The sequence below is a fragment of the Oncorhynchus mykiss genome, chromosome 17 (assembly GCF_013265735.2).
Source record: "Oncorhynchus mykiss isolate Arlee chromosome 17, USDA_OmykA_1.1, whole genome shotgun sequence".
In the NCBI taxonomy this organism is placed as follows: Eukaryota; Metazoa; Chordata; class Actinopteri; order Salmoniformes; family Salmonidae; genus Oncorhynchus; species Oncorhynchus mykiss.
Genome location: NC_048581.1, coordinates 60,195,991 through 60,223,564, shown reverse-complemented (window position 1 = coordinate 60,223,564; position 27,574 = coordinate 60,195,991). Strand labels below are relative to the sequence as shown.

The 27,574-nt window shown below is 42.8% G+C and overlaps 1 protein-coding gene across 1 annotated transcript; it reads left to right on the top strand.

The window, feature by feature from the left end:
- LOC110494258 (prostacyclin synthase) lies at positions 1-25,945 on the top strand. Its single transcript, XM_021569191.2, has 10 exons — positions 1-409; positions 1,247-1,370; positions 2,166-2,341; positions 6,777-6,917; positions 17,354-17,481; positions 19,227-19,408; positions 22,898-23,051; positions 23,626-23,807; positions 24,135-24,286; positions 24,641-25,945. The coding sequence occupies exons 1-10, from the start codon at positions 249-251 to the stop codon at positions 24,789-24,791; spliced, it is 1,551 nt and encodes a 516-aa protein (XP_021424866.2). The 5' UTR covers positions 1-248; the 3' UTR covers positions 24,792-25,945.
- The last annotated feature ends 1,629 nt before the right edge of the window (positions 25,946-27,574 follow it).

The following is a 27,574-nucleotide window of genomic DNA, read 5'->3' as shown; positions in this document are numbered from 1 at the left end:
GCAAACGCTACAGAGCTTGATTTGGCCTCTGCATGCCTCCAGAAACTCTGCAATTGCGTCACCCCCTCCGTCCACAATTTCGGATCAAGCATAAATGGGCTTTTAAGGCGTCCTACGTGAGCTCTTGCGGATAGGAAGATGGATGAGGAAACATGCAGGGTGAGGTCGGGGAACACCCTGGAACGCCGTCATCGGATGACATAAAACGGCACTATTTCAGGTGGACCCTGTCGTCTTAAATTATTCATATGTTTTCACTGCGGCGCACCAACGTGCAGGTTGTGTTGGTAAAAGTACTGTACAGCCGAGCAAGTGGCACATCGTCAAGACTACGAGCTATGATTTGGACGATACTTTTGATTGTCCAGGGCATCCTTATCTTATTCATACTTGTTTCGAAACGCTCTAGGTGAGGACCCTTTTCTAAAATCACTGTTTTATTCGATTTAATTTCTACTTTTGCAATGCATACATTGAACATAGCATGCATGCTTTCTGTATAATACTGTATTGTAGCCTTTTCAAACTTGTTTTCACCTGTGGGCATATTTGCTTAGCCTACTTAGTAATATATGTATTGCCTACCCAGTATAAACTAACCCAGCATAAAGTAGTATTTACCATAAACCTCAAATAATCTAAATATATCTTGATAATATCATAGTTGTATTGAGCGATATATATAAATGAGCTGTCGGCACAATTTAGATAATTAAGTTAAACCTAAAACCAATGGATTTACTATAAGAAGTAAACAACATGACTTAATCTGTTAGTTTAGTGGCCTGTTATATAACAATTTATCCTCCCACTCAAGGCTGTGTTTGGAGTTTGGTTAAACAGCCAGACTTCGAAACTTCTGTCGAATTAAGGACTATTTCTGCTGGCCAGTTAAATGTAAACTTGCGTGTCTCAAAGATTTTGTATCAAAGGTTCATGAATCTGTTTTCATCCTTGTTGCTGTATCCTTGGTTGTGAGGAACTGATGGGCTTGTTCTATTCTAAATGTTAATGGGAGAGTTCTGGCTTTAAAACATCCTGGAAAAGCTGTATATATTTTACACACAGCTGTGTTACACAATGTACTGATAAGAGCCAGGCATGCAAATATTGATTCAATTGATGTATGGGTACAGTCACCATATTAAAATACAAAATATGTGCAATCAGTAATGTTGATATGAACAAATATAGGTGTGAATATTAGCTGTTCAAAATTAATTGTATTCTGTTCTTTTCTATACAGGTCAGAGAAAGAGCCACCTTTAGACAAAGGAGTTATTCCGTGGTTAGGCCATGCCCTTGAGTTTGGAAGAGATGCTTCCAAGTTCCTAACCCGTATGAAGGTGAAGCATGGTGATATCTTCACGGTAAGAGTGGCGATATCCTCCTGACACCCAGCAATTAATTTTTGTCCTCTAGTGGACATCAATTCTTGGTCCATATCTCTAAGGCCATATAAGCCACAGTATTAAGTCCTGTTGTCCCTTTGAGATGACATTCTGGGCTTTTCAATGATATCACATGTGTGAAGGTGTGACTTTGACAACGTTATCTTCCTGGTTCCTAAAAAAAATGGCTGCTGTCAAAATTAGCACATTTGATAGAAATTTGAAAAGAAGTGTGTAATTATTATTTTTGCGACTTTGATATTCAAATTGTTTTCTAGTAAGTGAATATCTCAGGAATAGTTAAGTGAGTTGTCAGGACTGTGTAATATTTTTTTCACATTAAATAAGATCTAAATAAGAGCTTATATCCTCTGTAGTGGACAACCGGATGCCACAAGTATGTTTTTCACCTACTGTACCCATTAACTGTAATGTTAAATGTTTTCATATTTACGTCCTAATGACCGTTACAGGGGACAATTTTGCACTTACAATAAAAGATCAATAACACTATTTGACAAAATCTCAATCTTAGTAACGTTTTCATTTCACCCCAAACACTTTTTTTGGGGTCTCAGGAGGACATAAAACACTAGCCTCAATATCATCTATGTAAATGTCCCTTAACCTGATCATCTGTTCTTTGCCTTAATTCTCAAATACATCTACAGTAGATTCAATTCTTCACCATTCAAGGTGAGTGTTTGTTTGTGTCACCCGTATTAATTGTGTGTCTGTGTCTCTGTGTGTGTGTGTCTGTGTCTGTGTGTGTAGGTGCGTGTGGCTGGACGTTATGTGACAGTGCTGCTGGACCCCAGCTCATATGATGCTGTGATAGAGGACTCTGTGTCTCTGGACTTCACACGCTATGCACAGGTTCTCATGGACAGGATCTTTAGCCTGCGGCTCCCCCATCACAACCCTGCTGTAGAGAAGGCCATGATGAAACAGTACGTCCCTATCCTTATCCCTAGCACATTGTCACTCGCTCTTTTATGTGGGCCAGCCCAAAAACAGCTCTACATGCCTATTGATATGGTCAGAGTTCAAAATGACATGTTTTAAATAAGACAATTGAGGACAGCCTTATCCAGCCAATAACTGAATCCTTACACAGGTATAATACACAACTCGGTGTGTGTAAAGTTGCTGCCTGGCTCCACCGTAGTCTAAATCAAAATGTTTCCCTCCCTGAGACAGAGGTGTCTGGGACCAGGGAATACTACATCAACCATCACAGATATCACTACCATTAGCGTAAGATGGTAAGCAAGATCACAACGACAGACATGGACTCTCTGTTCCTCGCTCCTTGTTGGTTATTACAGCACTGTTGGAGCTAGGAACATAAGCAGTTTGTTACACCCGCGATAACATCTGCAACATATGTGTACACCAGATGGAGGCTCCTCAGAGGAAGAAAGGAAGGACCATTCTCCTCAGTGAATTTCATAAAAATAAAATAGTGAAATATTTAAAAAGTTATCATTTTTTGATAAAACTGTACTAAACATATTCATGTCACCAAATAATTAATTAAAACACACTGTTTTGCAATGAAGGTCTACAGTAGCCTCAACAGCACTCTGTAGGGTAGCACAATGGTGTAGCCTGAGGACAGCTAGCGTTTGTCATTCTCTGGGTCCATTGACTTCAATACAAAACCTAGGAGGCATATAGTTCTCACCCCCTTCCTCACCCCCTTTAACAGTAATTATGACAACTTCCGGAGAATGTCCTCCAACCTACAGTATCAGAGCTCTTGCAGCATGAACTGACATGTTATCCACCCAATCAGAAGATCAGATAATTAATCTAGTACTGAAAGCATAAGCTACAGCTAACTAGCACTGCAGTGCATAAAACGTGGTGAGTAGTTGACTCAAAGAGAGAGAGAAAGAAACAGTTTTGGACAAATTAATTTATTTTGAGAGAGAGCGAGAGAGATTTGGCTAGCTATATTTGGCTGTATTTAAAAAAAAAAAAAAGGATGCTACGTTAGCTACGTTTTATTAATTTATTGCCACCGGGGCCCACCGGTGTAACTGCTTTCTGACTTTACACTGTAGTGCATGATTGTCGCGGGTTTACTAACACGTTAGTTCTAGTAGCTATGTTGACTATGACGTGACAACGATGTAGGCTGTGTGTAGCAATTAGCGGTCATGATATGAAGGTTTGGCTTGGAAAGGTTTTTTTGCCTGGTCAGACAGCTGATGTGTTGTGCACTGAAGTCCACAAGCGAAGAGGAGGAGAGCGCGTAGATAGATAGTTGTGAGAAGCAAACATATATTTATATAAATATATATATATATATATATATATATATATTTATATAAATATATGTTTGCTTCTCACAACTATCTATACAATGAGCAAAGTGATCATGCTGTTTTAATGTGGCTGCTATGAAAGTGAACTCTGTTTGCGTGTGATCAGGGGTGTATTCAATCAGCCAATTCTGTTGTAAAATGTTTCTTAAACGGAAGCAAACGGAACAAAACGGGGATAAACATACCTACATTTGTCTAATAGAAAATCACATTTGCAACTGTTGGATTAGTGATTACACCCTAGATCAGCTAGATGCAGGCAAGAGTGTGAAAGGCAGTATTGAATGTGTCTGTCACCTTGATTACAAAAAATTATTTTGACCTGTGCACCTACATTGTAAACTCGTTCATAGGCTAGGTTGAAGCAACCTTGTGATGGGTACAGGGAAAATGTGAGTACCTACAGTGGCTTGCAAAAGTATTCTCCCCCCTTGGCATTTTTCCTATTTTGTTGCCTTACAACCTGGAATTAAAATAGATTTTTTGGGGGGGTATCATTTGATTTACACAACATGCCTACCACTTTGAAGTTGCAAAATATTTTTTATTGTAAAAACAAACAAGAAATAAGACCAAAAAAACCTGACAACTTGAGTGTGCATAACTATTCACCCCCCCCCCCCCCCCCCCCCCCCAAAGTCAATACTTTGTAGAGCCACCTTTTGCAGCAAATACAGTTACAAGTCTCTTGGGATATGCCTCTATAAGCTTGGCACATCTAGCCACTGGAATTTTTGCCCATTCTTCAAGGCAAAACTGCTCCAGCTCCTTCAAGTCGGATGGGTTCCGCTAGTATACAACAACCTTTAAGTCATACCACAGATTCTCAATTGGATTGAGGTCTGGGCTTTGACTAGGCCATTCCAAGACATTTAAATGTTTCCCCTTAAACCACTCAATTGTTGCTTTAGCAGTATGCTTAGGGTCATTGTCCTGCCGGAAGGTGAACCTCCAGCCCAGTCTCAAATCTCTGGATGACTGAAACAGGTTTCCCTCAAGAATTTCCCTGTATTTAGCGCCATCCATCATTCCTACAATTCTGACCAGTTTCCCAGGCCCTGCTGATGAAAACATCCCCACAGCATGATGCTGCCACCACCATGATTCATTGTGGCTATGGTGTTCTCGTGGTGATGAGAGGTGTTGGGTTTGCGCCAGACATAGCATTTTCCTTGATGGCCAAAAAGCTCAATTTTAGTCTCATCTGACCAGAGTACCTCCTTCCATATGTTTGGGGAGTCTACCACATGTATTTTGGCGAACACCAAACATGTTTGCTTATTTTTTTCTTTAAGCAATGGCTTTTTTTCTGTCCACTCTTCTGTAAAGCTCAGCTCTGTGGAGTGTACGGCTAGTGTTCCTATGGACAGATACTCCATTCTCCGCTGTGGAGCTTTGCAGCTCCTTCAGGATTATCTTTGGTCTCTTTGTTGCCTCTCTGATTAATGCCCTCCTTACCTAGTCCGTGAGTTTTGGTGGGCGGCCCTCTCTTGGCAGGTTTGTTGTGGTGCCATATTCTTTCCATTTTTTAATAATGGATTTAATAATGCTCCGTGGGATGTTCAAAGTTTCTGATATTTTTTTATAACCCAACCCTGATCTGTACACCTCCACAACTGTCCCTGACCTGTTTAGAGAGCTCCTTGGTCTTCTTTGTACCGCTTGCTTTGTGGTGTTGCAGACTCCGGGGCTTTTCAGAACAGGTGTGTGTGTGTGTATATACTGAGATCATGTGACAGATCATGTGACACTTGGATTACACACAGGTGGACTTTATTTAACTAATTATGTGACTTCTGACGGTAATTGGTTATGCCAGATCTTATTTAGGGGCTTCATAGCAAAGGGGTGAGTAAATGTGCACAAACCACTTTTCCGTTTTTAATTATTTTACATTTTTGGAAAACATTTTTATTTATTATTTCACTTCACCAATTTGGACTATTTCGTGTATGTCCATTACATGAAATCCATATAAAAATCCATTTAAATTACAGGTTGTAATGCAACAAAATAGGAAAAATTGAAAGGGGGATTAATTATTTTGCAAGGCACTGTAAATGTATTGATGTTAGATTGAGCTGAGTGGAGTGAATGGAATATGAATGCCAGTCATCCAATATGCTGTAATATAAATAAGGCCATGCTCATAAAAAGGTTTGAGGAGGAGGCTTGAAGAGCTGGGCATCTTGCATTATCTGAACTAGGTCCACAGAATTATACATAGGAGGGAGGCTTCTATGGAGGAACTTTTAATGTCCTTTGAGCTAGCTACCTAACAAGCTTGTGTGTGCAGAGTGGCACCAAAATTCAAAACATGTGTTACCTTCCGTGAAGAACATGATAATTCGGCCTATAGTATTCTTAACTAGCATTGAAAAAGTTAACCCATTCTTCTCTAGCTACTTAAAAATATCTCTCCCTATCTTCTGAATTGAAGACGGGAGGGGCAGGTCACCTAAACACGCACAGGCTAAGATTTTCATCTTGTAGGCAGACACTGAAAAAAGTTTGAGGGACAGAGTGAGGACTTTGCATAGGCGCTTTGTTAACGTTATTAACCAGTTCCCATGCTTTTAAAATAATGGTTCTGTTCTGGAATAGTATGGATCACTTTCATTCCAGGTTCAGTTTCTGTTCCTTGAAAAATGTAATTATTTTCCAGTTTTCTGTTCTGTTCCCTGAACCAGTTCCAACCCCTGGTGCATACAACATATGTGCTCACCTCCCACCATGCTGTTGCTGGGCACTGTTGTGGAACTACCTCAGTCTATCTCAGCCATATCGTCATTGTGTTGGTTACAGTGCTATAGTGCTTACTTGGCTCTGTGTAGTGGATTTTGAAACCACAGTATCAGTGTTTTGTACCCTGCCACACATGTTTACTACACAGACATAGGATAGTGTTTCTTAATGCTAGGACCACAGGTGTTTTATGGTGTTTTTCCACATTCATATAATTTAGGTAGGAGGGAATTATGGGTTTGGTCTTGATGATGAACTTTCCTCTCTCTTGACCTTAGTTTCTTGACTTAAACCTTTGTGTCCTCAGGCACTTTGAGGGGGAGAGCCTGTCCTGCCTGAGCAGCACTATGCACTGCCATCTCCAGTCCCTGCTGCTGCAAGCCTGTCACAACCAGACTGACTGGAACACGGACGGGCTCTTCAGCTTCTGTTACAGTCTTCTCTTCAGGTATTTTTGGAGGAGTTCAAATTGTCATGGAAATTACCACTAAGGATTTAAAGTTAAATGATCAGGTCTTTAGTATCAATGCCGGAGAGGTTACAACCAACTTAATACTCTAGTACAAGTTTGTCAGAAGCTCTAAAGGGATGACCTCCCTTCAGCACTCTTTATACACATGCACAAACTCTGCTCTCAGGGTGCAATAAGCTGATCATGACCTTGCACACACAGTTTCTAGGCGTTGGGCAAAATAATCAGGACTCAAAACGCTACATGCATTTGCAGAGACACAGAGGACACTAAAAATGTCCACTACACTCCCTATTTTTTTAAAAATGAATTTTACCCTTTTTTCTCCCCAATTTTGTGGTATCCAAATGTTTTAGTAGCTACTATCTTGTCTTATCGCTACAACTCCCGTACGGCTCGGGAGAGACAAAGGTTGAAAGTCATGCGTCCTGTGATACACAACCCAACCAAGCCGCACTGCTTCTTAACCTGTTGCGACGAGCAAACCCGTAACCGGGAGCGTAATTATAGCCTCAAGCTCATTACCATAACGCGACGTTAACTATTCATGAAAATCGCAAATGAAATGAAATAAATATATTAGCTCACAAGCTTAGCCTTTTGTTAACAACACTGTCATCTCAGATTTTCAAAAAATGCTTTTCAACCATAGCTACACAAGCATTTGTGTAAGAGTATTGATAGCTAGCATAGCATTAAGCCTAACATTCAGCAGGCAACATTTTCACAAAAACAAGAAAAGCATTCAAATAAAATAATTTACCTTTGAAGAACTTCGGATGTTTTCAATGAGGAGACTCTCAGTTAGATAGCAAATGTTCAGTTTTTCCAAAAATATTATTTGTGTAGGAGAAATCGCTCTGTTTTGTTCATCACGTTTGGCTAAGAAAAAAAAACGTATCCGGGAACGTAATTATAGCCTCAAGCTCATTACCATAACGCAACGTTAACTATTCATGAAAATCGCAAATAAAATGAAATAAATATATTAGCTCACAAGCTTAGCCTTTTGTTAACAACACTGTCATCTCAGATTTAAAAAAAAATGCTTTTCAACCATAGCTACACAAACATTTGTGTAAGAGTATTGATAGCTAGCATAGCATTAAGCCTAGCATTCAGCAGGCAATATTTTCACAAAAACAAGAAAAGCATTCAAATAAAATAATTTACCTTTGAAGAACTTCAGATGTTTTCAATGAGGAGACTCTCAGTTAGATAGCAAACGTTCAGTTTTTCCAAAAATATTATTTGTGTAGGAGAAATCGCTCCGTTTTGTTCATCACGTTTGGCTAAGAAAAAAACCTGAAAATTCAGTCATTACAACGGCAAACTTTTTTCCAAATTAACTCCATAATATCGACAGAAACATGGCAAACGTTGTTTAGAATCAATCCTCAAGGTGTTTTCACATATCTATTCGATGATAAATCACTCGAGGCAGTTTGGTTTCTCCTCTGAACCAAATTGAAAAATGCACGCACCTGGAGATTACGCAATAGTTTCGACGGAGGACACCGAGCGGACACCTGGTAAATGTAGTCTCTTATGGTCAATTTTCCAATGATATGCCTACAAATACGTCACAATGCTGCAGACACCTTGGGGAAACGACAGAAAGTGTAGGCTCATTCCTTGCGCATTCACAGCCATATAAGCAGACATTGGAACACAGCGCCTCCAAAATCTGGGGCATTTCCTGTTTGAAATTTCATCTTGGTTTCGCCTGTAGCATCAGTTCTGTGGCACTCACAGATAATATCTTTGCAGTTTTGGAAACGTCAGAGTGTTTTCTTTCCAAAGCTGTCAATTATATGCATAGTCAAGCATCTTTTCGTGACAAAATATCTTGTTTAAAATGGGAACGTTTTTTCATCCAAAAATGAAATACCCCCAGAGGTTCAAGAGCGCAGCGCCACAGCGCCATCCAACCCGGAAGCCAACCGCACCAATGTGTTGGTTAGCGCGCCCTGCATCCGGCCCGCGATGAGACAAGCATTTCCCTACCGGCCAAACCCTCCCTAACCCGGACGACGCTAGGCCAATTGTGTGTCGCCCCACGGACCTCCCAGTTACGGCCGGTTACGACACCAGAGTTTCTGGTGGTGCAGCTGGCGCTGCAGTACAGCGGCCTTAACCACTGCGCCACCCGGGAGGCCCTACACTCCCTCCTTTTATCACCATACAGTGAGAGAAAAAGTATTTCATCCCCTGCTGATTTTGTACATTTGCCCACTGACAAAAAAATTATCAGTCTATAATTTTAATGGTAGGTTTATTTGAACAGTGAGAGACGGAATAACAACAACAAAATCCAGAAAAATGCATGTCAAAAATGTTATAAATTGGTTTGCATTTTAATGAGGGAAATAAGTATTTGACCCCTCTGCAAAACATGACTTAGTACTTGGTGGCAAAACCCTTGTTGGCAATCAGAGGTCAGACGTTTCTTGTAGTTGGCCACCAGCTTTGCACACATCTCAGGAGGGATTTTGTCCCACTCCTCTTTGCAGATCTTCTCCAAGTCACTAAGGTGTCGAGGCTGATGTTTGGCAATTCGAACCTTCAGCTCCCTCCACAGATTTTCTATGGGATTAAGGTCTGGAGACTGGCTAGGCCACTCCAGGACCTTTATGTTCTTCTTCTTGAGCCACTCCTTTGTTGCCTTGGCCGTATGTTTTGGGTCATCATCAGGAGTGCATTTAGTAAATACTGATTCTTACATACAATAGACAAAAAGTAATCTTCATATTTAATACTTTTCCCATTACCCTTTACCTTATAAGGTTTCTGTTGTTTAACAACCTAACTTAAAACCTTCAGGTATTTTATCAAACATGGATACTAACTAATTCTTGCATATTATCATCAATTATAGGGGGAAAGGGGAGTTCCTGGAGAGACAGCAAGTTATCAGTATCGCCTTCTTTAGTAGCATTGAACATGATAGTTGCTGAGACTCCAGTTGCCAGGGAAGTACAAAAGGCCTTACATCAAGAAAGCGATCAAACACTTCAAACAAAAGATTCCAGCTATCACCCACTTAGCTATCTGGGAGCCCCAAGCTCCAAAGAGGCCTTTCAGCCAACCAGTAAACACCCACTCTGATTTCCCAGATTGAGACTTTGTAACTGTGGCAATGTAGTCAGCAAGACCAGTCACATTTGATGACACATCTGGGACAAAAGTGCAGTATTCGTCGCCAATGAGTGCACAAGTACCCCCTTGACCAGCCAATAAGTAGTCAAGTGCCTCCCTGTTTTGCAGGGCCACCTTACTTTGCACCTTGCTTTTACTTCCCCATTCAGAACAACAAAGGCGTCTCCAGTAGCATTTTCCGTTTTCTTAACTTTAATAGCCAAATCTCAAATTTGATCTGAGGCACATGCAACTCCATATTGGGGAAGCAAAACACGAGCGAATCGGGAGAAGAAGGTCTGCACCTGAGTGACATCTGCAAGGGATTACTTATTAAAATTAGTGGTCGGCTGATGATAGTCTCTGAACAGAACCCTCAATTCTGTTTCAGTGTTTCCAAGGACTCTCTTGGCCGGCACCACAAACATGTCCCTCACCAATTAGGTGGTAAACTATAATAAGCAAATCTGCCACATAACCAATAGGTACCATTTGGGGCTCCTTTCAGTCTTATAGACTTATTTTAAACAATAATTGTATAACTCACATTTCCTGGTGCTCCTGTAACAGAATCATGTACAAGAGAGCAGTTATTGCTACCATTCACCAACATAGTACAGTTACAAACATTTTCACCCAAATGGTTACTCCCAATTCCTCTAATACACCAGAGGGCTACCAGGGATCCTACTATAGGTATGGGTGGGTCACTGTAATTGTTTGGTCTAGGATATACAAGGCTGACAGTAACATTGTATATCGCAAAACAAGTCATGGGGTTGGGATGACCTGGGGGGGGGGGGGGGGGGGAATTGGCCAATGACAATTTTGAGGAAAGTTGAATAGTTAAGTTTACCCCTGCAAGGAAACCCCTACATATGGGAGACCCTTACCTACTCCCACTGGACCCAACCCACATACCCAACAAGAAGTCTTATATGAGGTGACATTTGCCACCATTCCAGCTCGAGAGAGTAACAGATTCCCTCCTTCATCTTGACCTTTTACTTCAGTTTTCCTTTGGCTGACTTCTCCTCCTGGACCACTACTCTGAGTCTGTGGTGGTCCCTTTGGCTCGGGACTTTCATCTTCACCTGAACGGTCACTCACTGTTGGGCAATCAACGGTTCCAATCAGCACAATGGTTCCGATCCAGGGAGGCCACACAGCCTAAGGGATGTGACTCCCGCCATCCTCCTCAGGGGCAGGAACTTGTCTGCAGTGCGACACATTAATCCAGGTCTCCCTCTCAGCTACCTTTTTACTGCAGTTCGGGGTAGTCAGCAAAACCTGATATGGTCCTCTCCAACAAGGATCCTTCCAGCTCTTTCTTCTGTAGTCTTTTAACACAATGAAGTCTTCAGGGCACTGACAATGCTCAGTTCCTCTTGATAGGTTGGGCAGAGAAGCCTTCACCTGTGGGAAGAGTCTTAAGAACATTGTTAAGTGAGACTCAGTATGCTCCCAAGTCTTCTTCCATTCCCTGTAATGGCAACCTCTTTTGAGGAAATGGCGTGTTAGTCATTCTCATGGGTTGCCCTGTCAGCACCTCCTGGGGAGAGAGACCAGTCACTGGGATCTGCCTCTCATGCTCATCAGTGCCAATGGAAGCACCTTCACCCATGTCAGGCTTGTTTCACCAATCAGTTTAATCAATACATTTTTTAGGGTTTGGTTTTCCCGTTCTACCGCATCCCCAGATTGAGGATGATAGGCACAATGGTTTCTCAAATCAATCTAGAAAGTCTCTGACAGGGACTGAACAATCTCATCCACAAAATGTCAACCATTTACAAGAGCCACCATCCCTCCTTTTGACACATGGTCGTGACCATGTGACAATTTAACAAGGTATTAGAAAGTACAATGGGGCATGGTAGGTCTATTAGAATCATCAAGCCATAGGTGTCCTTGTGGCAGTGTTCAGCCCACCACCTTATCTCAGTCGCATCAGCTGCTGCCTGCAAAACAACAACATTATTAGGAGAGAAGGGGTTAATGGGAAAAGGAACAGGAACTGCTGCCATCTGTAGAAAGGGGAAACAGAAGAGGAAGCAGCCAGCTTGGCTGCACAATCAGCTTTAACGTACATGCTCTGGTTAAACCAAATAACTCTGCTGCATGAGCAGACAAGTGAGGGGGAAGTCTAGCACTTTCCACAGTTTGAACAGCGGTGACAAACGCATAGCCTACTAAAGGTTCACCCTTGTCGTTCCTGAATTAAAAAGAGGAACGTCTTTTTAAGGCCAAGCCTATGGCTACAGTCCATCTCAATGGTCAGTGGGTTAAGCACAGTACATATTTTCATGCTTAGAGTAGTAGTATCTCAACTCTGTGGTACTGTGTCAACACAGTAGACATAAACCCATGATTCTCAGAGACAAAAAGATGGAATGGTTTGGTGTGGTCAGGCAAACCCAAAACGGGGTCAACAGTAGAGCCTGCTTTAACTTAATCAAGGCTAATTCAGTCTCAGGGGTCCATTCCACCACTTCAGACATTTACATTTTTCTGCCATGAATGTCTTGGCATGTGACAAATAAAGTTTTATTCGAAATACAATCCTGAAGAGGCTGTACTGTCTCCTCATAGTCTTTCAACCATGGGCGGCAGTATCCAGCCACTCCCAACAGCGACATCATGTGCTGCTTAGTAACAGGTTTAGGCAGGGACTTTAAGCTTGAGGCAATCCGTCCTATTGGCCGACGTGCAATCACTGGAAAATAAACTGGATGATCTACAATTAAGACAATCCTACAAATGGGACATTAAAAACTGTAATTTCTTATGTTTCACAGAGTCGTGGCTGAACGACAACATGGATAATATAGAGCTGGCTGGGTTTTTCATGCATCGGCAGGACAGAGCAGCTACGTCTGGTCAGACGAGGGGCGGGAGTGAGTGTCTATTTGTCAATAACAGCTGGTGTGCGATGTCTAATTTTAAAGAAGCCTTGAGTTATTGCTCACCTGAGGTAGAGTACCCCATGATAAGCTGTGGACCACACTATCTACCAAGAGAGTTTTCATCTATATTATTCGTAGCCATCTATTTACCACCACAAACCGATGCTGGCATAAGGCCCTAAGAAAACAAGAAAATGCTCATCCAGAAGCGGCACTCCCAGTGCAGGGACTTTAATGGAGGCAAACTTAAATCTGTTTTTAAATCCTTTTTACCAGCATGTCACATGTGCAACCAGAGGGGAAAAAACTCAATTTGGCAAATCTAACCATATTATATCCTCCTGATTCCTGCTTACAAGCAAAAACTAAAGCAGGAAGTACCAGTGACTCGTTCAATACAGAAGTGGTCAAATGACACGGATGCTACGCTATAGGACTGTGGTGCTAGCACAGACTGGAATATGTTCCGGGATTCATCTAATGGCATTGAGGAGTATAACATTTCAGTCACCGGCTTCATTAATAAGTGCATTGACTACGTCGTCCCCACAGTGACCTTACGTGCATATCCCAACCAGAAGCCATGTACTACAGACAAGATCTGCACCTAGCTAAAAGCTCAGAGCATGCGCGGACCAATGCTCAAGTGTCTTCATTGACATTTTCAACCTCTCCCTGACTGAGTGTGTAATACCTACATGTTTCAAGCAGACCACCATAGTCCCTGTGCACAAGAAAGTGAAGGTAACCAGCCTAAATGCCAACCACCTCATAGCACTCACGTTGGTAGCCATGAAATGCTTTGAAAGGTTGGCCATGACTCACGTCAACACCATCATCCCAAAAACCTTAGACCCACTCGAATTCGCATACCGCCCGAACAGATTCACAGATGATGCAATCTCAATCGCACTCCACACTGCCCTTTCCCACCTGGACAAAAGGAACACCTATGTGAGAATGCTATTCATTGACTACAGCTCAGCGTTCAACACCATAGTGCCCACAAAGCTCATCACTAAGCTAAGGACCCTGGGACTAAACACCTCCATCTGCAACTGGATCGTGGACTTCCTGACAGGCCGCCCCAGGTGGTAAGGATAGGCAACAACCCATCTTCCCTGCTGATCCTCAACACGGGGGCCCCTCAGGGGTGCATGCTTAGTCCCCTCTTGTACTCCCTGTTCACTTACGACTGCGTTGCCAAGCACTACTCCATCACCATCAATAAGTTTGCTGATGACACAACAATAGTAGGCCTGATCACCGACAACGATGAGACAGCATTTAATGGAGGCAAACTTAAATCTGTTTTTACATCCTTTCTACCAGCATGTCACATGTGCAACCAGAGGTTGGAGGTCAGAGACCTGACAGTGTGGTGCCAGGACAACAACCTCTCCCTCAATGTGAGCAAGAAAAAGGAGCTGATCGTGGACTACAGGAAAGGGAGGGCTGAAGAGGCCCCCATTAACATCGACAGGGCTGTAGTGGAGCGGGTCGAGAGTTTCAAGTTCATTGGTGTCCACATCACCAACAAACTATCATCGTCTAAACACACCAAGACAGTTATGAAGAGGGCACGACAACACATTGTCCCCCTCAGGGGAGGCATGGGTCTTCAGATCCTCAAAAAGTCCTACAACTGCATCATCGAGAGCATCCAGACCGATTGCATTACCGCCTGGTATGGCAATTGCTCGGCATCCGAACATAAGGCGCTACAGAGGGTAGTGCGTACAGCCCAGTACATCACTGGGGCCAAGCTTCCTGCCATGCAGGACCTATATCCTAGGTGGTGTCAGAGGAAGGCCCAAACAATTGTCAGACTCCAGTCACCCAAGTCAGACTGTTCTCTCTGCTACTGCAAGGTAAGCGGTACCACCGTAGGCTCCTCAACAGCTTCTACCCATAATAAATATAAATTCCCCCAAGCCATAACACTGCTGAACAAATAATCAAATGTCCTCCCGGACTATTTACATCGACCCCCCTGCTCCCTTTGTTATTACACTGCTGCTATTCGCTGTTTATTATCTACGCATAGTCACTTTACCCCTACCTGTATGTACAAATTACCTTGACTAACCTGTACCCCTGCACATTGACTCGGTACTGGTACCCCCTGTATATAGCCTTGTTATTGTTATTTTGTGTTCCTTTTATTTAGTTCATATTTTCTTAACTCTATTTCTTGAACTGCATTGTTGGTTTAGGGCTTGTAAATAAGCATTTCACAGTTGTATAAAATTGTATTTTATTTGCTAAATGTCCTGGCTTGCCACAGTTGTAGCAGCTCCAGTCTCTTCCTCCAGAGGCGCCTTGCACTCCTCGCCCTCTTCCCATTCCTCTCTCAGCATCATCCTTGACCTCCACCTCCACGGTATCCTCTTCCTCCAGTGAAAAACATAAACTGTGCAGCGTGTAGTTTAGCTCCAGTCTTGGAGTTCTTTCACTTAGTCTGTCTTTCTGCATGGGTGATTTAAAGTTTGACATCAGCTAGGGTCTTTGTCTCCCATAAAATGCATGTAGGGGTCACAGCTGTCTTCAGGTCTTGTCGCAGGCTAGTAACCATGGCATGGCACAGCAGGCTGCCATATCATACTTGGTCAGGGTCAGATCATAGTGGTGGAGGAAGATATTCTCCTTTCGTTCCTGATATTCCTCAAAGCTCTCATCGGCCTTCATCATGGTGGAATGTATTTCTGCCAGTCTGTGTGCTTTTGGGTATGTTGTCTTTACATTACCAAACACAGCAATGAGTTGGTCAGCACGGTTGGCTCTGTTTGCATCACTGTTCCAACCTACCTTACACTTGTTCCACTTGAACTTCTAGCACCGACAGGGTATTTCCTCAATTTCACAGGTGGGGGGGTTATACATGGCAATGATTGCTCTCACCTCTTCAAACTTCACAGCATCTTTCGCAGGGTCAGTCCATGCTGTCCAATCTTCTGTCTGACACAGTAGCCCCTTACCAAATTTCTTTGCCATCACTTTACTGGGTCCCTTTGTTGCCCAATCTGGGTCTTTATATATACGTTTACTGTTCCATTTCCCCATTATTACTTTTAATTATACCTTATCAGTTTACGTTACTCTAACAATTTACTCATACCTCAATCATTCTGCGAACTAATTTCCCCTTTTCAGTAAATTAGTCAATCATACAAAAATCATTCCACTCAATCACTTACTATTTTCTAATTCTCTAAAATCCTAAAATGGAGTTCCCAGAACTTCCATGTAGATCCCAGAACTAAGTAAGTACTAAATAGGCTGATAATGACCTTGCACACACAGTTTCTGGGCATTGGGCCAAAGTAACAATGTGTTCCCTTCTTTGTGTTCTTCTATCAGTCCCTTCCCTGAGAGCAGTCACAGAACATCCTAACACAATAATCAGGACTCAATACGCTACATGTAGTCACGCATTTGCAGAGACACCGAGGACACAAAAAATGTCCAACACTATTCTTCTCTCTCTCTATCTCACTCACTCACTCACTCATTCACCGACATGTCAACCAGGGCCTACGTCAAACACCTGGGATAAACAGTTTACGCACAAGCCCGTTCCACGAGCCACTTTGTTTGTAAATACACCAAGAAGAATGTTGAGTGGCACGTAAGAGGCATCTAATGAAAGAGTAGTGCCACCCATGCTTATTTGAGCCTCCCTCTCACACAAATGCTATGCTTCTAGGCTGCCCTTCCTGTAGCACTCTCCATGCCTACACACTGTAGAAGGCTTTTTATTTATAGCAATGCCAGAGATGTTTGAGTTGGTCATTTAAACACTCAGCGTCCTAATGCGAAGCAGATAATGTAGCCATTACAACTTTTCGCGTGAGAGAAGTTTATACTAGTAATGGCCCACGCTGTGAACACTAATCATGTGGGTGAGCAGTGGAACACAGGAAGTGTACCTGTTGACCTTAAGTGGGAGGACATCGATAGGAAATGAATCTTAACCAACACTTAAGGCAACGTCAATCAATGTAATGACTACTCTTTGACATGGTTTCCTATGCGTAATTGCTACCTAAACTAGCAAGCTCGGTTTGTTTGGCATACCACCTAGTCTTGTACAGTGGGGCAAAAAAGTATTTAGTCAGCCACCAATTGTGCAAGTTCTCCCACTTAAAAAGATGAGAGAGGCCTGTAATTTTCACCATAGGTACACTTCAACTATGACAGACAAAATGAGAAAATAAAATCCAGAAAATCACATTGTAGGATTTTTAATAAATGTATTTGCAAATTATGCCGGAACATTGTTACATTGTGGGAGGCAACTTGTCTGACTAGAGAAACTACATACTACCCTACATCCACAAACTCACCTACCCACTCTCTCTCCCTCAGGGCAGGGTACCTCACACATTTCGAAGGGGAGCAGAAAAGTAACAGAACAGACCCCATTGCCGTTTACGCGGAGTACCGGAAGTTTGACAACCTCCTGACCAAAATGGCCAGGACCATGCTAAAACCAGGTGACTAAATGAAACATGGTCTCTGAAAGAAACATTATGAACCACAAGGTTTTAAATCTGTGTAAAAGTACAATGGCAGATGGATGTGAGTTGATACAAATAAAGAGTAATTGTGTCTGATCTTAGGACTCAATTAATTTTAATGTGGTATTATAGATGGAATGTTTTACCCTGATTTTGAATGTATTATAAAGATTGAATAGAGGGAGAATTCAATCTGTATTAATTATCACTTTATATGACTCAGCTTTTGTATCATTGAGTCGTCTGGCTATTTTTGATATGTCATTTGTCCATGGACTCACTGTGGTGACCTCATCAGTGAAAGGACTTTAGGTTTGTTTCTCGGTTGCCATGGTGCGATCACTGCAGTGAATTATTTTATCTGAGCGGGTCATATGTTTGAATCCTATTTCCGATTCACACTGGCATATTACTCATGGTTGCTATGTCGTCTCCTCTCACACCTGTTTCATACAGGCTCTATCTGTCACCGGTCCCTTTCATTCCCTTATCTACAATTTTACTCTTTTCTCAGGATACATTCTGTATATGTTTTTACCTCCAGACTTACTACCACATATCTCCTGTTTCTGATAGTATCTGCCCCACCCGTGTCTCTATTGTCACCTCTTTCCATTCATATGACATGTGGATATCATTGATGTTTCATGTCACATCGATGACTCACTCATTGCTTCATATTTATTTCATGCTCATTTACATTAGTAAAATACAGTGCATTCGGAAACTATTCAGACCACTTGAATTTTTCCCAAAAAATTTTAACGTTAGCCTTATTCTAAATTTGATTAAATCACTTTTTTCCCCCTCATCAATTTACACACACAACCCCATAATGACAAAGCAAAAACTTTTTAAAAAATTTAAAAAAATAGAAAATGTATTAAAAATAAATACTGAAATATAACATTTACATAAGTATTCAGAACCTTTACTCAGTACTTTGTTGAAGCACCTTTTAGCAGCGATTACAGCCTCAAGTCTTCTCGGATATGACGCTACAAGCTTGGCGCACCTGTGTTTGGGGAGTTTCTCCCATTTCTTCTCTGCAGATCCTCTCAAGCTCTGCGAGGTTGGATGGGGAGTGTCGCTCCACAGCTATTTTCAGGTCTCTCCAAAGATGTTCGATCAGGTTCAAGTCTGGGCTCTGCTTGGGCCACTCAAGGACATTCAGAGACTTGTCCCGAAGCCACTCCTGCATTGTCTTGGCTGTGTGCTTAGGGTTGTTGTCCTGTTGGAAGGTGAACCTTCGTCCCAGTCTGAGGCCCTGAGCACTCTGGAGCAGGTTTTCATCAAGGATCTATCTCTGTACTTTGCTCCGTTCATCTTTCCCTCGATTTTGACTAGTCTCCCAGTCCCTGCTGCTGAAAAACGTCCCCACAGCATGATGCTGCCACCACCATGCTTCACCGTCGGGATGGTGCCAGGTTTCCTCCTGCATAACTTTATTTATTAAATAAATGTAAAAAGTATCCAAATGTTGAGTTATTTGTTCACTCAGGTTCCCTTTATTTAATATTTGGTTTTGGTTGACGATCTGATAACATTCAGTAAAACTATGTAAAAATAGAGAAAATCAGTAAGGGGGCAAATACTTTTTCACGGCACTAATCATATTAACTCTGTTTAACCTTTGTGTGTGTGTGTGTGTGTGTTTTTTGTGTTTACTCTTGACTGTCTGTGCCTGTGTGTTTTTGTGTGGGTGTCTGTCTGTCTGTCAGAGGAGAAGAGGACTGCCCACAGTGTACGGGTGCGTCTGTGGGATCTGTTGGCCCCGGCGGGGCTGGGTAAGGGCTCGGGGTCCAGCACCTGGCTGAGATGCTACAGGCACCTTCTGCAGGAGGAGGGAGCTGACGAGGAGACACAGAGGAGAGCCCTGCTGCTGCAGCTCTGGGCCACACAGGTGAGTCAGATTCAATCCCTGAACTCACCTCCCTGTGAGTTCTGTCATTGTTACAAAGCAAGGGCTGCCCAGCTATTTATAGTTGTTCTGAACAGGTCTCATGAATGATTGGTGAAAATCCCTGTTGTTCCATTACACACATACAGTGGGGAGAACAAGTATTTGATACACTGCCGATTTTGCAGGTTTTCCTACTTACAAAGCATGTAGAGGTCTGTAATTGTTTTATCATAGGTACACTTCAACTGTGAGAGACGGAATCTAAAACAAAAATCCAGAAAATCACATTGTATGATTTTTAAGAAATTCATTTTCATTTTATTGCACGACATAAGTATTTGATACATCAGAAAAGCAGAACTTAATATTTGGTACAGAAACCTTTGTTTGGGAATTACAGATATCATACTTTTCCTGTAGTTCTAGACCAGGTTTGCACACACTGCAGCAGGGATTTTGGCCCACTCCTCCATACAGACCTTCTCCAGATCCTTCAGGTTTCGGAGCTGTCGCTGGGCAATACGGACTTTCAGCTCCCTCCAAAGATTTTCTATTGGGTTCAGGTCTGGAGACTGGCTAGGCCACTCCAGGACCTTGAAATTCTTCTTACGGAGCCACTCCTTAGTTGCCCTGGCTGTGTATTTCGGGTCGTTGTCACACTGGAAGACCCAGTCACGACCCATCTTCAATGCTCTTACTGAGGGAAGGAGGTTATTGGCCAAGATCTCGCGATACATGGCCCCATCCATCCTCCCCTCAATATGGTGCAGTCGTCCTGTCCCCTTTGCAGAAAAGCATCCCCAAAGAATGATGTTTCCACCTCCATGCTTCTCGGTTGGGATGGTGTTCTTGGGGTTGTACTCATCCTTCTTCTTCCTCCAAACACGGCGAGTGGAGTTTAGACCAAAAAGCTCTATTTTTGTCTCATCAGACCACATAACCTTCTCCCATTCCTCCTCTGGATCATCCAGATGGTCATTGGTAAACTTCAGACGGGCCTGGACATGCGCTGGCTTGAGCAGGGGGACCTTGCGTGCGCTGCAGGATTTTAATCCATGACGGCGTAGTGTGTTACTAATGGTTTTCTTTGAGACTGTGGTCCCAGCTCTCTTCAGGTCATTGACCAGGACCTGCCGTGTAGTTCTGGGCTGATCCCTCACCTTCGTCATGATCATTGATGCCCCACGAGGTGAGATCTTGCATGGAGCCCCAGACCGAGGGTGATTGACCGTCATCTTGAACTTCTTCCATTTTCTAATAATTGCGGCAACAGTTGTTGCCTTCTCACCAAGCTGCTTGCCTATTGTCCTGTAGCCCATCCCAGCCTTGTGCAGGTCTACAATTTTATCCCTGATGTCCTTACACAGCTCTCTGGTCTTGGCCATTGTGGAGAGGTTGGAGTCTGTTTGATTGAGTGTGTGGACAGGTGTCTTTTATACAGGTAACGAGTTCAAACAGATGCAGTTAAAACAGGTAATGAGTGGAGAACAGGAGGGCTTCTTAGAGAAAAACTAACAGGTCTGTGAGAGCCTGAATTCTTACTGGTTGGTAGGTGATCAAATACTTATGTCATGCAATAAAATGCTAATTAATTACTTAAAAATCATACAATGTGATTTTCTGGATTTTAGTCTCTCACAGTTGAAGTGTACCTTTGATAAAAATTACAGACCTCTACATGCTTTGTAAGTTGGAAAACCTGCAAAATCGTCAGTGTATCAAATACTTGTTCTCCCCACTGTAGATAGAAAAATTCCATTCTATTCAATAGCTTTTTGGAGGTGGGCCAACAATGACACCAAGTTATTCAGCAGCACACCCTTCTGGCTAGCAGCCATCTTAAACATGACAATGTTCCAATGCAAAGACGCTCACATGCCAATGTCAGATGCTAGTCTCGATTGGTTAGGGTTAGCCTTTGTAAAATTCAGCTTCCAACACAGTGTGCTTCTCAAATTCTGATTCTACTGTGCCTGTTTGTCTGCCACATTTTACGCCTTGTCCAACCATTGTAGAATAATTTTATAATAAGTGATTATTCTTGAAAGACTAGAATAATTACGAGCACGTGCAGTGCTTTAAGATGAATACTAATGCTGTATCCTCAACCACTGGAGTGTATGGAAAACCCCCAGAACAGTTAGACCTTATTTTAGTGTTGTTATCTAAGCGAGGGCAGATATACTATCTCTAAGTTAGACTACTGCGAGTCCCAGTGGTACTTGGCCTCAGTGGGATTGTCTCAAGCTGTATTTCTCTTCCGTGCTGGCATTGTTGTCACAGAGTGACACTGCAGTCTGCTCCTCCTGCTCTAATAAGTACTTCACAACAGAAATACAGACATGAGTTTAATACTCATCTTTACCACAGAGTGACACTGCAGTCTGCTCCTCCTGCTCTAATAAGTACTTCACAACAGAAAGACTGACATGAGTTTAATACTCATCTTTACCACAGAGTGACACTGCAGTCTGCTCCTCCTGCTCTAATAAGTACTTCACAACAGAAATACAGACATGGGTTTAATACTCATCTTTGCCACAGAGTGACACTGCAGTCTGCTCCTCCTGCTCTAATAAGTACTTCACAACAGAAAGACTGACATGAGTTTAATACTCATCTTTACCACAAGAGTGCACTGGTAGCCTCTTTATGTAGAGAAAGGTGTACGATGTCAGTTAAATGAACCCTTGGAATCCCAAGATGGAAAAAGTAGGCTGTAAACACAAAGATGTCTTCAAGTGCATCTGAACGCATTCTGAGACTAAGTACATTCTGAGTACACTCTTCTTAGCAGGGTTGGGGTCAATGTTATCTTTCTGAATTGAATTGGAATTGACCCCAACCCTGCTGCGTAGACACTACTTCACCCATTGAGAACTGATAACTGCCTCTAACATTTCTCGCAGACACATGATCTACCATCATCATGCAACTCTTGATTGCCATCTTTCAGTTCCCTTTTTTTCAGTATCACTAATAATTTAGTAAAGAACAAAAGGTGTTACCAACAATATCCTCACCAAACCCAGTCTCCTCCTTGTGGTATTATATTGTGTGCAGTTTGTTACATAGCAAACATTGTTTGGTCTGGAGGCAATGTAAATTCAGTGGTCTTTCCAGTCATGTACAAACACAGAGAGATGGCCATGGACAGGCCAGTGTGCCCTCAAACACTCCATATTGAGTCTCTGTTTGGTGTCTAATGTATTTCCTTTTGAAGTAAGCCATTACAGCACTTACTTCCTGACAGTAGCCAGAATGTGGTTTTCTATCATAGAGACACAGGAAAGGATTTAACTGTACAGACAAGTGTTGGTTGCCCTTTGTGTGAACTACACGACTATGAGAGAAAATAATAAGAGCTGTCATGTAGTGTGTAATGTTCTCTTCTCCGATTACATAATTGCTACCTGTACAATCTCTCTGTGAACTATCGGAGAGGGACTCACTGTCATTGCCTTCATGTCAATCTTCATTTGTGGCCAGGGTAACGTTGGACCTGCTGCATTCTGGCTCTTGGGTTTCCTGTTGACCAATCCTGAGGCCATGAGGGCGGTGAAGAAGGAGTTCAGCAAGATCTCAGGGCAGGACTCAGCACAGTGTCCCCTACTGGACAGGCTACAGCACACACCTGTGTTTGGTGAGGGTTTCTTGTTTCCTGGGTAATCTGCACAAAGACAAGGAAGTTCATCCCTATGGGCACATGTACCCTAATGAACAGGGTATTTCTGTTTAAAATCATGATAGAGAGAGGGGAGGGGGGGAAAGAGATGGAGAGGTGCTGAGAGGGGGAGAGGAACATTGAAAAGAGAGACACATACAACACACATACACACTGTTCCCATGAGCTCAATGACTAAAAGACCAGGGCAGATCCATCTTCTCCGACTATGAAAGATGCTCTCAATTAGCTAATGGCTCCCATGTCACCATCAACAGGTGGTCTAACCTCTAGTGTAAATAACGACACTAACCTGAATATAGTAACCTGACTAGCCCTTTTTAATGTGCAATTCCTCTGCAGGGAGTCATCAAATAAGAATGATCTTGGTGAATCTATTATGAGGACATAACCCTTACATATCCCAAGCATTTTGCTACACCCGCAATAACATCAGCTAAATATGTGTATGTGACCAATACAATTTGATTTGATATGCCTAATGAGTACATTAGTGTTCATCCTCTTCTTTTGTTTGCCCTCCCCATCCCAGACAGTGCCTTAGAAGAGACGCTGAGGCTCAGTGCTGCCCCCTTCATTACCAGAGAGGTAGTGCAGGCAAAGACCCTGCACATGGCCGATGGGCAGGAGTACAAACTCAGGAGTGGGGACAGAGTGTGTCTGTTCCCATTCATAAGCCCTCAGATGGACCCTGAGATCCACCAGGAACCACAAGTATGGATGTCACTTGTCCCTCCCACATTATCAAAGAATAGCTCCCTAATTGATGGCCAATAAAGATTAGTTTCAAGTCCATCTGCGGATTAGCCTGTATGGGAAGGGATTTAGTTACACGGCTCTGTCATTCTGTTGTCCTTCTCCACCCTACAGTACCATCCAATTAGTGGAATATGCAGGGAAATTGAAATAATAGGCTAATATTGCCATCTGATATGATATGGTTGCGTGTTGCAGGAAGCTCGGGGGAACAGTCATGTTTGATCATCATTTGTCAGTATGAGCTGAATTCACTGCTTTACCTCCCTGTGTTTCCTGTCATAGAGATTCAAGTATGACCGCTTCCTCAACCAGGAAGGTTCTGTGAAGAAGGACTTCTTTAAAGGAGGGAGACGGCTCAAGTACTACACCATGCCATGGGGCGCGGGCACCAATGGCTGTGTGGGCAAACGCTTTGCTATCAGCTCAATCAGACAGTGAGTGTCTGAGTGTTCCCTGTGGGTGTTAGGGGAGGGCAGAGGAAGTCGGAGGGGGTCAGAGGTCCCCACCTCACCAGTCAGGGACAAACTAAATTCTGGGACAGACAATTGATTTGGGGAGATGGAAGGCTTAGCAGCTGTTTGTGACTACGCAGACTCCTCCAGGTGTCTATGCAAGATTGGGTTCCAGTGAGATGAATTTCACTGCTATGCAAATAGCCCATTCCAAAGAAAAATACAAATGGGGTATGCAAAAGCTGGTATATGCAAATAGAAAATGTTACAATTTAGACACGTTTGTAATGTATTATGTCAACAACTTACCTATTGTGTCTCTCTCTGTGTGTTCAGGTTTGTGTACCTGGTGCTGTCTCATCTAGAACTGGAGCTGTGCGATCCAGAGGCTCAGATGCCAGAGGTGAACTCCAGTCGCTATGGGTTTGGAATGTTGCAGCCCGAAGGAGACCTGGCCATCAGATATAAACCTAGACGGTCACATTGAAGACAGAGACGGGTGCGGAGATCTCTCAAACCAGACATCGATGTATGCTCATTTCAAGGTGTTTGACATATGTCAATATAAAGCCTTGTATGTATTTTTATACCAACACAAATGTACAGTGTAATGTTATTGTGCTATTTATCTTGAATTATAATTTGTATATTTCACTTTAAAGTTTTTGTTTTTGTTCTTCACTATTTTGTTTATACAATATGCTGTATCAATGATTAGCTTGGCTTAATAATACCAGCCCCATGTGTTTAAAGTGCTTTCCATATAAGCCCCACCTAATTACAATTATATATATATTTTTTTAATGTTCACAACAAATTTGGAGCTTATCCCAGTGATTAATTGGTGTCATAAATCCCCTCCAGTCTCATGACAGTTGTGTCCATTGCATCAGAGAACTATTTGGTAGATGCTTTGAGAGTAATGGGGTGGCTGGCCACTCTTTAAACAGAGCTAACCACACATTCGTCACACTGACATTGCCCTGCTGGATGGAGGCAGAGTGAATGGAAAGTTTAGAATTATATGTCATTTGAAAATAATTGATAGCCCAGTTGACCAATAAGAGTTGGCCTACTTTTTCGTCACTCTTTACATTACTGAGTCCATATCCCCCTAACAGGTTTCTGGGGATCCCAGCAGCATAACATTGAGTGGTAAGCTTATGCATGTACAAAGAGGTTGCAATTGTAAAGCATGATGTATGTAAACCCTGGCTTGCTGAAGCAATGTATTGCCCATTGAGAGGCTTTGGAAACCACTGGTCGGCCATATTGGCACTCCCAAGTAGGAGCAGTCCTCCGTAGGAATTAATGGAATTCTACAGTATTTTAATTAAAAGGACAAAATCACATGTATTTAAGTATTTGTTTGTTGTAGTGGGGACAGTAACATTTGTACTCTCTAAAGAAAATACATTAAGGAAAATGTTTATACATTTTTTTTCTTTTTTTAAATGTTTAGTTCACGTAATATAATTTCAAAGAATGCATTAAGGCCTCTGTAATATAATAAAGGGGTCAAAAACGCATGTAGACATTAATACATGCATTTCTATTGCTTCCAAAATCTTTTTGTTACAATTGAGGAGGAGTACCAAGATAACTGTGTGGTTTCTTCAATAAAGAGCCCCCTGTCAGTCATCCAGGGTTTGTTCTGTACACATCGTTGGTTGTACCAAGTGCAATGAGGGTTCCTCAAATGACAAGCTTTGGAGACCCGCAAATGACCCTCATATCCAGATTGTATAACTTTGTTATAACAGCCTAATAGGGTATACAATACAATACAATACAATAGAAGGCATGTCATAGTAATGATGTAACATAGACACCTGCTCTCTCTTGCGCACAATAGTGCTTTTGAACCCCATGATTGCTGCTTGATTTGTTATTCTATGTTTTTGTGTCATCATGTACGTTGGCCATTGATCATGCCTACTGCTGTCCCCCATGACTCCCCTCCACCCCCCGTGGATGTCGAGGGAGGTCCCGCCTATGCCGCTAGATCCCTACTGGACTCCCGACATTGTGGGCGTCGGCTGCAGTACCTGGTGGACTGGGAGGGGTACAGTCCAGAGGAGCGGTGTTGGGTTCTGGTGGAGGACATTCTGGATCATAACATCATCCGTGATCTCCATCTTTGCCACCCAGACCGGCCCGCTCCTCGTCCTCGGAGCCGTCACTCTGGCCGGCGTTGTCCTGTGGCTGGAGCTGCACATCATGGGAGAGTTGCAAAGAAAAACCCATATCTCAGACTGATGGGCAAAAGAACACAGACACTGGACAGAGGAACTCTGTCTCGAAGGCCAGCATCCCAGAGTCACCTCTTCACTGTTGATGTTGAGACTGGTGTTTTGCAGGTAATATTTAATGATGCTGCCAGTTGAGAACTTGTGAGGTGTCTGTTTCTCAAACTAGACACTCTAATGTACTTGTCCTCTTTCTCAGTTGTGCACCGGGACCTCCCGCTCTTTCTATTCTGGTTAGGGCCAGTTTGCGCTGTCCTGTGAAGGGAGTAATACACGGCGTTGTACGACATCTTCAGTTTCTTGACAATTTCTTGCATGAAATAGTCTATTCTTGTTCTGAGAAATGAAGGCTAACGAGTTTCATCAGAAAGGTCTTTGTTTCTGGTCATTTTGAGCCTGTAATCGAACCCACAAATGCTGATGCTCCAGATACTGAAATTAGTCTAAAGAAGCCCAGTTTTATTGCTTCTTTAATCAGACAACAGTTTTCAGCTTTGCTAACATAATTGCAATAGAATTTTCTTGTAAGAAACAACGCTGCAGAAGAGAAGCAGGTACGGGGAGTTGACATTTAATTAGGAATGGACATGCAACAGGACAGAAACAGCGTCAGAACTGGGAAACACAAAGACAGATGACAATCAATGCAGCAGCGAGGAACAGAGCTGGGGAACTGACAAATATAGGGGAATTAATAAACAAGTGATTGAGTCCAGGTCAGTCCAATAAATTGCTGATGCGCATGACGAGGGAAGGCAGGTGTGTGTAATGATGGTGGCAGGAGTGTATAATGCAGGGCAGCTTGGCGCCCTCGGGCACCAGGGGGGAGGAGTGGGAGCAGGCGTGACAGTACCTCTTCCTCTGTGGCGCCCACCTGGGCGAGCCTGACGGGACAGCCAAGGCACGGGCAAAGGACATGCCGGCTAGGCGTAAAATCCCCCAAAAATGGCAGAGGCGTGGGAGCCTGGCGCGCCAGCTGAGACATAGGAGCCTGACGATCCGGCTGAGGCGTGAAAGCCTG

What these genes read in the sequence shown, in the direction of transcription:
- LOC110494258 (XM_021569191.2), top strand. Translation starts at nt 249, where the DNA reads ATGTTTTCACTGCGGCGCACCAACGTGCAGGTTGTGTTGGTAAAAGTA. An exon ending in GAGAAGGCCATGATGAAACA is followed by an intron (nt 2,342 to 6,776) that starts GTACGTCCCTAT and finishes TTGTGTCCTCAG; the next exon opens with GCACTTTGAGGGGGAGAGCC. An exon ending in CAGGACCATGCTAAAACCAG is followed by an intron (nt 17,482 to 19,226) that starts GTGACTAAATGA and finishes TCTGTCTGTCAG; the next exon opens with AGGAGAAGAGGACTGCCCAC.